This window comes from Papilio polytes, unplaced genomic scaffold (genome assembly GCF_000836215.1).
Source record: "Papilio polytes unplaced genomic scaffold, Ppol_1.0 DF824102.1, whole genome shotgun sequence".
Lineage (NCBI taxonomy): Eukaryota > Metazoa > Arthropoda > Insecta > Lepidoptera > Papilionidae > Papilio > Papilio polytes.
Genome location: NW_013525102.1, coordinates 1731972 through 1743978, shown reverse-complemented (window position 1 = coordinate 1743978; position 12007 = coordinate 1731972). Strand labels below are relative to the sequence as shown.

Genomic DNA, 12007 nt, shown 5'->3' with positions numbered 1-12007 from the left:
GCTCGCTGACGTCGACGCGCTCAAGTTGCCGCTGCACACCTACATATTGACATAATACACTCTTTTTTATATAAGGTGAAACCTGAATCCGCCGAAATGGCGAAGCGACCGTTGCCCATAGACAATTACAATTGCGATGCCTACCCTTAATCAACGGAAAAGGTGACGCACATAATAGGATATATCCCCTTTATATGCGTGTCCTTCACCGTCAAATCCACTTTTCCTTTCCATCCTTTCCATATAAGAAAATGGTGGGAAAGGAAAGGGACTATAATTAGGCCTTAACATAAATATGAATTCATATTACCTTAGTTAAGACAGCGGGGTTAAAAGTCCACCGGTTCCCACTGGGATAGGAGACCACTATATCGTGGTCCTCGTCGATGCCGCTGACCGTGCCGGTGGTGCTGAGACATTCGAACATGCCGTCCGTCCAGCCGCCGTGGCCGTGCTGCAGCGACTGCACTATCTCCAGGTCCAAGTCTACATTCACCTGAAAATAATCACGGTTGATGTACACTGCTCCACTCTAAACGTAATTTAGCAAATAAAAATGACGAAACTGATGATCTTCTATAGCCAAAAAAACTAAATCCAATGAAACTTCTTATCCAGCACTAAATATGTACATCAAAGCCCATAGACAATGTAATAATCTATACTAACATTATAAAGAGGAAATCTTTGCATTTCTATGTATTGAAATAACTCAAACAATACTGGTTCAAGTTCAAAAATTATTTCACCATTAATAAGCTACCTCATCAGTGAGTAACATTGGCTATTTTTGTTAATTACACACAGGCGAATTCGGAAGCAGTTAGTTAACTAGAAACTCAATAGAAAAAGGATGGGAAATTGCTAAGATGACAAACATTTAACAATACTTTTTGTCCAATTGAATGGGCATTGTCGAGTCTTTCTTGTCCAATATTACAATATGAAGCTAATGTTAAGTATAGAATATAATGAATTATTTTGCATTAAAACATATTTACCTGATCTCCAACTTGCAAGCCGTGAGGCCCTGTACGTCCCGGGCCAAGTTCTCCCAATAGGGGCAAATGTTCCTTATAAACATTCTGACCTTTTACATCATTTACAACCTAAAATCATAAAATCAAAGTTACAAGTCAACTTTACATTGAAAAATCTTGATATAAAGTGATATTTTACAACCTTCAGATCTGCCATTCCCTCGAAACCAACTCTGTATAAATTCTTAGCTCCATTATCCCACACCACATATGCAGCGGAGCGCGGACTGGCGGCCGACCAGTCTTGTATTTCATTCACTTTACCACGTCTTCCATTTCCACCATCTTGATCCTCCCATTGCCAATCAACCTTTAAGAAATAAAGGTTTAGCCAACATTAAATGTTACATATATGAGAGTCCATTTTTATGGAATTATACATGGTGATTCTTAATGGACGGATAAAGAACTTTGTGCAGTTAAAGGACCTCAATAGCTATTGTTTAAGTGCAAAGTGTGTTGCCTGATTTTGCTTAGTTTTAAAGTTATTTAACTTTTTGTAAAATAATCGTAAAAATCAGTTATCCCACTTAAATTATCCTGTACATCCAAAATAATCTGTTTACAGTGGTCTTTTTTTTTCTTGAATAAGACTTATATTTGGGTTTAGTACCATTATCCCTTTTTTGGAATAACTCACAAGGGAGCAAAATTAAAAAAAAATTAAAATCAATATTTCCCGTATTTAACTACTGTTTCCTGTCTAATATGTCTATTATAAACATTTCTTTTTTCACAATAGCTTATTTATTTCTAAAATCTAAAATGCAAATTATAATGGTTTTCCTAAAAGGTATAAATGTTTATTTTTTATGTTTTACTTACACCTCTAACAACTCTTGCACCAGGAAATATGCCTCGGACAGCATTCTTTTTACTTTTACGCCGAGGTTCAACAAGACAGCGCTGGGCTCCAGGTGCACTAATGCGGTAGAATCTGTGACGCAAGTGATGCTTGTCACCATGATAGCATACAGAGCATAGATCGTAATTGCTACATTCAGCACATTTCCAACGAATACCTGAAATATTAAGTATAAGAACCTAAAATTTCCAATTGGAATAAATTTACTAACTAAAATAACACATATACAAAAATGTAGAAATGTATTCTTATAAATTTCTGAGTCTTGAGTGTTCCCAACAGCAAGTCAGTACTTCTTATGTTTAATAAAGGCTGTTCATTTATTATACTGGTATACATTTACTATACACATAAATAGTTGATTTTGGAATTAACATGTCTATAAAGATACTGTGATATAAGAGGTTCTGAATGCCATAAGATGAGCAAAGAAATTGAATTTTTACAAGTAACCTTACCAAATATAGGCTGCTGTCTGCAAGTATCACACATAGTGCCTTCATGTTTTACTCCAGTGGGTGCACTGTCTAAAATGCGTAAGTCATAAGCTCCAGAACATCTATAATTTGCTGCAGTGCCATTATCCCATACTACAACTACTTCTTCTGGGGATTCGAAATTTCTAACAGTACCCACATGGCCATCTCCTCCATCCTGCAAAGTTTGGTTTTCATGAATTGTACTGTAATATACACAACAAAAAGTTTTAAATAACAACAATATCGTTATAAACTTACCTGCTTGCCCCACTTCCAATCTGGACCTCGTATTACACGGGCTCCTACACCTTCCATCATAAATCTAATAGCTCTAGTTGTTGCTGACACGCTGGCGACATTCGACTCAATGGTTGTAATTTTGAAGACAAGCAAAAACTATTTAGTTTATTATATTCAGGAACTTAAATTCCTTCTTCATATACTTTTTGTTGACAACAGATATTTGACAGTTCATTTTTTTTAAGTCTTCCGCTATTTAGACATTAAAAGCACTGTTCCGACACTTATGTCAATTTTAATACTACTGTTTTTAATTCATTACTTTGTTTTTACTTACTACTACTTCTTCTTATTACTAATCAGTACGTTAGTACTTAGTACTTATTAGCTAAATCAGCACGAGTGCTCAAGAACATAAAAACTTGTAATGGTTACCTTTTTGTGGACTTATGCATTGAACAAAAGTTTTTCCGTGTGTGTATAAAAACCTCAATCTGTCATGTAGATTGACATTGACATTCCATTGAGATAATTATTTGTCAAACTTAAAAATACTGCAGTGCTTTGCATAATTTAAAAACATCTGATTATTGATTACATTTAAAACATATTTTTTAAGATATTATTTTCTCAAAGAAACCGCGATAAACATGTCTACGAATCGCAACAAATATGAAAAAGCCCGACGTCGTCTTGCAGCTGTGACATTTTTATCAAATATATCCCTCGATGGTACCTTCAAAGATACAGAACTTTGCCAGTTATTAGAAAAAAACTCCAAGGTTGACAAATGCGATGGTGGACTCAAAAATGGTGATGTTTGTCACAATGTCGAGAACGATACAATGTTACGAAATAACGTCCGCAGTCGTAACAAAGCCCCACAAAGTCCGGTTAATCGCATGGGAGGTGATAATCATTCTATAAGTTCGGATTCAGAGCATGCACATATCACCCCTGTTAAAAATAGAGGAAGTCATTCCTTCAGGGAAAGGTAAATGCAGTAAATTTTAAAATTATGGAAGTTAATGTTATCAATCGAAAAACATCGCATGTATTAAAGTTCTATTCTGATATATTGCATTCCTAAAATTTCTTATAGCTAATTTTTATTGCAATGTTATTTTTAGATGTCAGTCTGGAAGTGCGGAACACAAAGATAAGCATTCATCAGTGCGGAGCCGTAAAGCACACCTTCCATCTAATGTTACGCAGGAAGAAAAGAGCAGTACTGAAAGTCTTACCATTGGTAACATTCCTTTTACACCTGTCTTTCTATCTTCAATAAATTTTGTCTTTTGTGCTAAATGGAAAGCAAGTTCAATGTCAATTGTTTATTTGATCAATGTAATGTAATTAGATATTTTTACACTAATAGGAAGGTTTAGGACAAGCAGTACATGTATACCTGAAAACCACTATTTTGCTAAAGAAGTGAGGATCATTCGTCCAACAAAAGGTGTTACATTCAAAGATGAGAGGCTAGCAATAGCACCAATGCAAGGTGTACCTTGCACTATATTTAGCACAATACCATATTCCAAAACCATTCGCAGTGTGAGGTATGTGTTAATTATATTTTATAAAGTGTAATAAACACGCATTAATTTTGATAAAACACATGTTTAATTCATATTATTACATTATAATTAATTAAGTCTTTCTAAATTTCAGAGCTGACATTAGAAAAGATGGGGTTCGTAGACGTAATACGTCCGGACCTAGACCACTATCGTCAATAACGGACAATGGGATGGACCCATTTGATCTCCTAGGTCTAGAAAGAGAAGAACATGGCCAAGATATATCTTATTCGAAGCTACTAGTACCATCAAGAGTATGTACACGAGATCAATATCGTAAAATGTATGACGGAGATATTGGGGACAAAACATCTTGGAAGATATTAAATCGTCACCCTCATGTTATAGCTAGGTAAGTTAAATCACAAATTTAGTCACATAGTCAGTGTAGAAAGCGAGACAAACATTTAAATGCTCACTGAACTCAGTGTTCCAATAGGTACTAAGGGAGCCGCTTCCTGTTTTTAAAAATAGAGGCTATAGTTAAAGGTTGCACAATGCATCTACAGATGTGTATGTCTATAAGCCATGGTCATTTCATTATTTTGAAACGTTTTGCTGAGCTCTTGTTAGGAACCGCTTGAAGATTTCAATGAAATTTGGCACAGATATAATTTATAGTCTGAAAGAACACATAGGCTACTTTTTACATTTTATTTAATTCTACAAATTTAATGGTTATTTGTGTAATATAAAATATATTACCTGTAGCATAATGCATATACTTTTGCATGTCTCTTGGTGTCTTTGATTCCCTTTATTGATGTTTTTAATGGATATATTCTGTCTGTCACATTTCTATTTTCATGTCAAACACATCATGTAATGAACATTATCTTTTTTTATTTCAATGTTTTGCTTTAGTGTGACATCTCAGGCAATCACCTCATATCATTGCTAACATTTTAAATTTCAGGACTAAGTTATTGACGAGGCACAAGGATAGAAAATGGTAAACACAAAAATATTAACTAGCATATCTTTAAAAGCTGCATTATTATAATAAAAACACTTAATATATGACTTGTGTTGTTAAAAAATTAGAAAGCAACAGGAAATATAAAAAAAAATCACTTGTCATGTATAAAATATAATACAGTAGCTACAAAATGCTAAAATACTTCTGCTGAGGTTACAAAAATCCTTAAAAAAGCTAAATTAATTTGTAAAGTAGATTAACAAATAAAATGTTAAAAATACTGCACTAAAAGTTATAGCATGATATACACTATTAACTTGTATATAGTAAGCTTATAATATTTATGTATCAATGAAAATGTTATCTACTTGAAAAAAAACACAGTCATACATGCAGAGAACAATTTTGTACAGTAATTAATTATTTAGAAATTCACCATACTTTGATATTAAAATGTCCACTGTACAGTTCACACAATGCTTAGTAACTACATCATGTAATTGTAAAAGTATTGTTAATTATATATTTTTGTAGTAAAATTGCCATCTTGTAATAATACTTTACTTTTAACACATACAGTGCCACAGATGGAACGAATGGATAAGATACGAAATGAGTATATTAGAGGAAGTTTGAGAGTTGCCCCCGTAGTAGAGAAGGTAAGGAGTAAAAGGTTAGCATGGCATGGGCATGTTATGAGGAGGGATGAATCGCAAGTTACAAGGAGAACATTAGTTATGAGTGTGGAAGGGTACATCGGTAGAGGTAGATCTAGGAAGAGATGGATGGATTGTGTAAAAGGTGACATGATCAAAAAGAGAGTGATGACTGAGATGACGTATGATAGAGTTATGTGGAGGACAAAAACCTGTTGCGCCGACACTACGGGAGTAGGATAAGAAGATCGTGATGACATACAGTGTCACAGATTTTGTTGTTTAATAAGCATATTGCCATTCAATGTGTTAACTTTTAGTAATAGACACAATTCATAATATTCACAGCTATTTTTCATTGCACATTTATTAAACCTCTTTATTTTCAGCATGTTTCACTTTTATTTTTTACAATTAATGCATGTAACTTGCATGGGGAAATTTTGATTGCATGAATATATTTATGTTTGTAGTCACAACTAACAATACAAATATTTTAGGTGTTTTTCATATGAATCCTCGCAACGTGCGACCATAGCTTCATCGCCGCCGCACTCGTCTATAGAGACTAAATCATTTGATTGGGACGAAGGAACCATATTGTCACAAAAAATTGTAAGTTGATCCTCTCATATGAAATACTTAACTTTTTTAACAGTGGTAGAACCCGCTTTAACATCTTCGCAGAAATGGTTCGACTTTCTCGGTGAAATAGTACGACCACACAGAAGACAGACGTGAAGTAAGAGCAATTCCGCGTTTCGTCTGATAAGTGTGAAGCCGGTGGCCCAAGTTTAAACCCTTTTCCGTCCTACCCTTTTTATTATAAGATAAGATGGGACCCTTCACATCCTTTTCTTTTGGACTTGACGCAGGAGACGCGTAGAAATTGGAAATATCCTCTTCATGTGCGTCTCCCCTTCCGTCGATAAAGGTAGACGTCGCTTCGCCAGTTTGGCGAATTGAGGTGGTCGCATGCTTGTTTGCCAACTTATGAAATATTAACAAAAACTTATATATAAAACATAAGTATGTTATGTTAATTCTCTTATTTTTTTTCCGTTATAAATAATATTGACGTAACTTTATTTTTGAAAAAATTATTGACATTTTTTGCATATTTTTTTGTCTGTGAAATGTTGCGTTATAGTTACTTTATGCTTGATTTTTAGGTCCAATATTGTCCTAACGTGTTGGACGATCCCGAGCTAATAGCGGGTAAACACAGGACTCTACTAACGTTTACTTCATACATGACCTCAATTATTGATTACGTAAGACCACAGGATCTGAAGAAAGAGCTCAATGATAAATTTAGAGAGAAATTTCCTCATATCAAATTAACATTAAGCAAACTTAGAAGGTAAGGCAGTCAATATTCTTAAGGAAATTAAAAAAAAGAAAAAAAAAATCTAATTTATTTGTTTTTTTTTTCAGTATTAAGAAAGAAATGCGAAAGATAGCAAAACACGATTGTGGAGGTATAGATTTGTTGTCGGTCGCTCAGGCGTACGTGTACTTCGAAAAGTTGATTTTAGCCAATTTGATAAACAAAGACAACAGGAAATTGTGCGCTGGAGCATGTCTCTTGTTGTCAGCGAAGTTAAACGATGTCAAAGGGGAAATGTTAAAAGCACTGATAGAGGTAATTATAATTATTATATTTTCTTATTACATTGAGGTGATAATCAGTACTACGTCGTTTATTTATTTCATTTCTAAACATTATACTTTTTGCCATGCCAAATTCACTTAGTATAACTTGACTAAACCAAGTTCTACTTTTGTTTGTTTTACTGAAAATTAATTTGTGTTTTATATTGTTTGAGCAATAACATTTTTGTACAATAATTATATTAGTGATTACCTATGGGTGTATGAATATGAATTACCATTTACTTTGTAATAAATAGCTGATGATTGTCTTTCAAAAGGAAAAAAAATACAGACATATTGAGTACCTCCTTTCGGGAAGTCGGTCAAAAAGAATAAAAACCGTAATTGGCATTTTCAGCGTATAGAGACAACATTCCGCCTGAACCGCAAGGACCTGATGAAGTTCGAGTTCGCGGTGCTGGTGGCGCTGGAGTTCGGGCTGCACGTGGCGCCGCACGAGGTGTTCCCGCACTACCAGCGCCTGCTGCACGACTCGTGACCCGCGCCCGGCCCGCCGCGCCTCTGCCCGCGCGTCTGCCCCCGCCCCTGCCCGCGCGCCTGCCCCCGCGCCTGCCCCCGCACCGCGCGCCGCCGCGCCACGCTCGTCGACAACCTGCGGCACACCGCGTGGATGTGAACCAGTGTTGCCAAAATTACCTGGTTAAATTGTGAACTGAAGAAAGTGTTGTGTTTGTGCGGGAAATAGATCAATGGTGGACCGTAGCAATGCTGCAAAAACGAAAAACCTTTCATTATTAGCTTAATATCGCTATTTTGTTTTAAAATTCGTTAAATGTTTAAGCGTAAATAGTTAAATTTCATTATTCCGGGTTAAAATCATTGTTAATCGATGACTATTTGTCATTCAAAAGGTATTTAAAAATTTAAAACAATGATTTAATGTAGATTTTTCGAAAAGTCGTTGAATTTTGGGGCTTTAAGATTACTGCCGTAGGTCGTAGATTTTTTAATTTTATTGTCTGAAAGCGTAGGACACAGCAATTGCCGTAACATTGGCAACACTGATCACTGACACAGCTTACGTCAGAATATCTGAATGCTGCAGAATATGTGACTGTCGAAGTGCGTGTACGTCTACTCGATGAGGATAACGGGTGAGACCAAAACATAATTGAATTTAAAAAGTATTATATAAATCTATTCACTTTTATTATACTAGGTAATTAAATGCTAGCAATCCATCGCACCTTCTCCAAGATAGATAGACCAATCTACCTAGTTACTCACTGATCTATCAGCTATAGGAATCTTAATAAAAAAGAAAAATAATTCAATTGTTTTGGGTAAATCCAAACCTAAAAGTGTATCATCAATCATCAATAATCTGTACTTTTTCTTTAAATTCAATTCTAGCAACTTGAAATTATTTATACATTTATGTATTTTTAAAATATTACAATATCCAACTAAAAGTAAGGATAGTAATGAAAGCAATGCAATTTATATGCAAAGAAATGTTTTATAGAAGCTATGCATTTAAAGCAATGATTTTTATTTATAAATCATCTAAATGTTAAAACAAAATGACAAATTTTCATAACTTAGCCAAAGATCTAGTTTAAGGAAACAGAAAAATCTTTGTGAAGATTTAAAATATTCGATTGATAAGATATAAGTGCCTGAGTGAGAAATGTAACTTGTTAAGTATACAATGTAATTTGAGAAATTTATGAATTAATTCAGAGAAGAAAGTTGTAAATGGAAGATAAGTTAGGGGCCTATTCTTGCCAATAACAGTCCGAAATAATAAGTGAAAGAAAAAGAAATCCTTAATATATTTGTACCTTAAAATGAAGATAATCAACAGAACAAAAAAAAATAGTTTAACTAAATCCTACCCCTAATTGTCCCTATCTTACATGGGGTTGTGCCAATTTTAGTCATTGTCTAAGTCATTTTAAATTATAAGTTAGTATTTGATGTGGTGTGATAACTGGTATAAATACAATTTGTCCGTAATTGTAAAAAAAATAAATGAAGAAAATTATTGCTAAAAAAAAATTGATGCTCAAAATATTTTTGTACATCGTTACATGGTCTTTGGCAGGTGCTCTTAGATGCTTTTTATTAGTTTTTAAAAGTCAAAAAGTTGACAATGTGTGAATTTAAAATGATCTAAATATATTTAAAACAAGAAATGCATAAGGAAAAATTATTACTAGCGAGTATTAAAAAGTTATTTTTATTGTCTAATTTTTAATCCCATTTGATTATCATTAATAATTGTTTCAACACTAGTAATCGCAATTGAAGTATTATTTCACATTCAAATACATACAATTTAGTCTTGATTAATAAAACTACTGGACAATAGAATATGAATATTAATAAAAGATATTTTTTTTAATTGATATATGCTACAATCAATTATTTTTCCTTTATAATTCTAATAATTGAGAGTCGGATTCTAGCCAAATTATAAATATTTTAATAATGTTTTTCTCTAATCTTTAAAAATCATGTAATTATTAACAAACTTCTGATCATATTTTTATCACTAATTGATTATTTTTTCAAGAGACTTTAGAAAAAAACATTTCTTTTATAATAATAAGGTGGCAAACGAGCAAGTGGCCACCTGAATCCACCGATATGGAAAGCGACCGCTGCCCATAAACATTCGTTGCCTACCCTTCATTTATGGAGGAGGAGATGCACATAAAGAGGACATTTCACCTTCCTATGCTACTCCTCCACCGTTAAATCCACTAATTATTATTATTGCTTACAAAACTTATAGAATAGCTACAAAATGAAAGACACAACTTTATATAAGTGTTTTTTTAACGCACAGTGATACTTAAGAATATTTTTATTATGACAATGTTATTTTTTTTATTCAATATTTTCCTTTGTTATATATATTGATTTAACATATGCCCATTTAATTCTCACCTCTTCATACGTGAAAGCGTAAAATTGCATTTAATTGTATTAATTTGTATTAAGTACTATAATGTATGGTTAACACCTTTAGCGTCAGACACTAAGTGGGCGTTAAAAAAAAAACACATTTTTTTCGTTGGAATGTGTTTAAAACATTATATATCATATATTGTTTTTCACATCCATTTTTCCTTGGATTATTATTCGTGTGACATTTAAATACAAGTGGCTTGAGAAATAGTTCATTTGAAATTCATACCTCCCAGGCCACATACACAGTATTGTAGACACTGTGACAAAAAGATACACATGGCTCCTAAGGTGTTAAACGTTGAGTTCGCAATACTTATGCTTATTTTTTATAACTAATTTGAATAACAATATGTTGTTGTCGAAAGATCTTTGCAGTAGTAACCCATGGTTAACAAATCCAAACTGCACTTCTGCGAAACCATTCTACTTGTCAATTATACTCACTTACACTGACCTAGAGAAACTTTATTCTAACACTAGAGACATTTTAATTCAAAGAAAATAATAGAATTATTGCTATTAATGTACTTAAATTAAAAAAAAAATAACATATTTATTCTTCACTATCTATCTGCCTTTATCTTACTCTATGTATTGAAAGTTTTACGCAATAGATTTTCGTTCAAATCAATCTACCCCCTTTGTAATCCCGTCATCCTTACGCAAACATATAAAATAGCTAGTTCATTAACAAAATATTAATTGACGTTATACAAATACTATTTTTGTCATATAAAAATCGGTCTCTTTACTATTTATAAAGGAATCGTATCTTAATTCAATTTATTTATAAGTGAAAACCATATATTTTTGTTTATCACAGTATACAGTTTGCACATGGTGCGAATAGTTTTAAATATATGTGAAATATTGTCGATGATGTGTTAATTTCTTGCAAGCAACTGTTATATTTATGTATTATTAAATCAATTATTTTAATAGTGTGTTACTGTTAATAAAATAGTTATTTTGAATAACAATCTTATTATTTGAAATTACCTGAAGGTATTATGAATAATAAAAATAGAAATTTCCTACATTCAATAGGTTTATAACTGAAAAAAAAAAACAAAAAAGTAAATTTGAACCGATGGTCTTTGTTGTAAAAGTCACTTAATCAATTTTTAAGAAGTTGTAAGAATAAAAAACCATCTTGATTCTACTTTTTATTCTACTATACGCATATGTAATAGTGCATTTCATTCGTAATATCTGGTCTAGTCACGCTATATGTATTTACGTATGGGTTACACCGGTTATATGAAAATGTAACAATATAACCATCTTCATAACCGTATAATCATTAGAAAACGATTAAGGAATCATTGGAGGGTGTTAGTGTAATCGCAACGCTTGTATTGCACGGATATATAAAATACTGAAACAAAATGATGTCTAAGGTATTTATGTCCATATTTCTTTATCTGTATAGTTCGAATTATTTAATATGCCTTAACACTATCTAGCTTGTGTTATGATTTACGACAAAGTGACTGAAACCATAGATCATACTAGTAAAGCATTTCTTAGTCCGTAATAAAAACGTAAAACTGATCCATGTTCATACTAATATTATATATGTGAAAGTTTAGATGGATGTTTGTTAGAGTAAGTAACCAAACGCCTAAG

At 32.9% G+C, this 12007-nt stretch overlaps 2 protein-coding genes across 3 annotated transcripts in view; one reads left to right on the top strand and one right to left on the bottom strand.

Moving 5' to 3' along the window:
- Positions 1 to 2866, bottom strand: part of LOC106099438 (E3 ubiquitin-protein ligase mib1) — a 118653-nt gene extending 115787 nt beyond the window's left edge. Inside the window, exons 1-7 of the mRNA XM_013277997.1 lie at positions 2643 to 2866; positions 2364 to 2559; positions 1866 to 2062; positions 1183 to 1350; positions 1002 to 1109; positions 311 to 496; positions 7 to 39 (exon numbers count right to left, since the gene is read on the bottom strand). Coding sequence (XP_013133451.1) covers positions 7 to 39; positions 311 to 496; positions 1002 to 1109; positions 1183 to 1350; positions 1866 to 2062; positions 2364 to 2559; positions 2643 to 2702 — 948 coding nt within the window. The 5' untranslated portion in view covers positions 2703 to 2866. The remainder of the gene's footprint in view (positions 1 to 6; positions 40 to 310; positions 497 to 1001; positions 1110 to 1182; positions 1351 to 1865; positions 2063 to 2363; positions 2560 to 2642) is intronic.
- Positions 2867 to 3164: 298 nt separating this feature from the next.
- LOC106099677 (CDK5 and ABL1 enzyme substrate 2) lies at positions 3165 to 9879 on the top strand. Of its 2 annotated transcripts, XM_013278281.1 has the most exons (9): positions 3165 to 3618; positions 3755 to 3873; positions 4003 to 4186; positions 4299 to 4559; positions 5124 to 5159; positions 6283 to 6397; positions 6955 to 7145; positions 7220 to 7427; positions 7797 to 9879. In XM_013278281.1, the coding sequence occupies exons 1-9, from the start codon at positions 3275 to 3277 to the stop codon at positions 7935 to 7937; spliced, it is 1599 nt and encodes a 532-aa protein (XP_013133735.1). In that variant the 5' UTR covers positions 3165 to 3274; the 3' UTR covers positions 7938 to 9879. The 2 variants fall into 2 exon arrangements, with proteins under 2 accessions (XP_013133735.1, XP_013133736.1); XM_013278282.1 differs by lacking the exon at positions 5124 to 5159.
- Positions 9880 to 12007: the final 2128 nt, after the last annotated feature.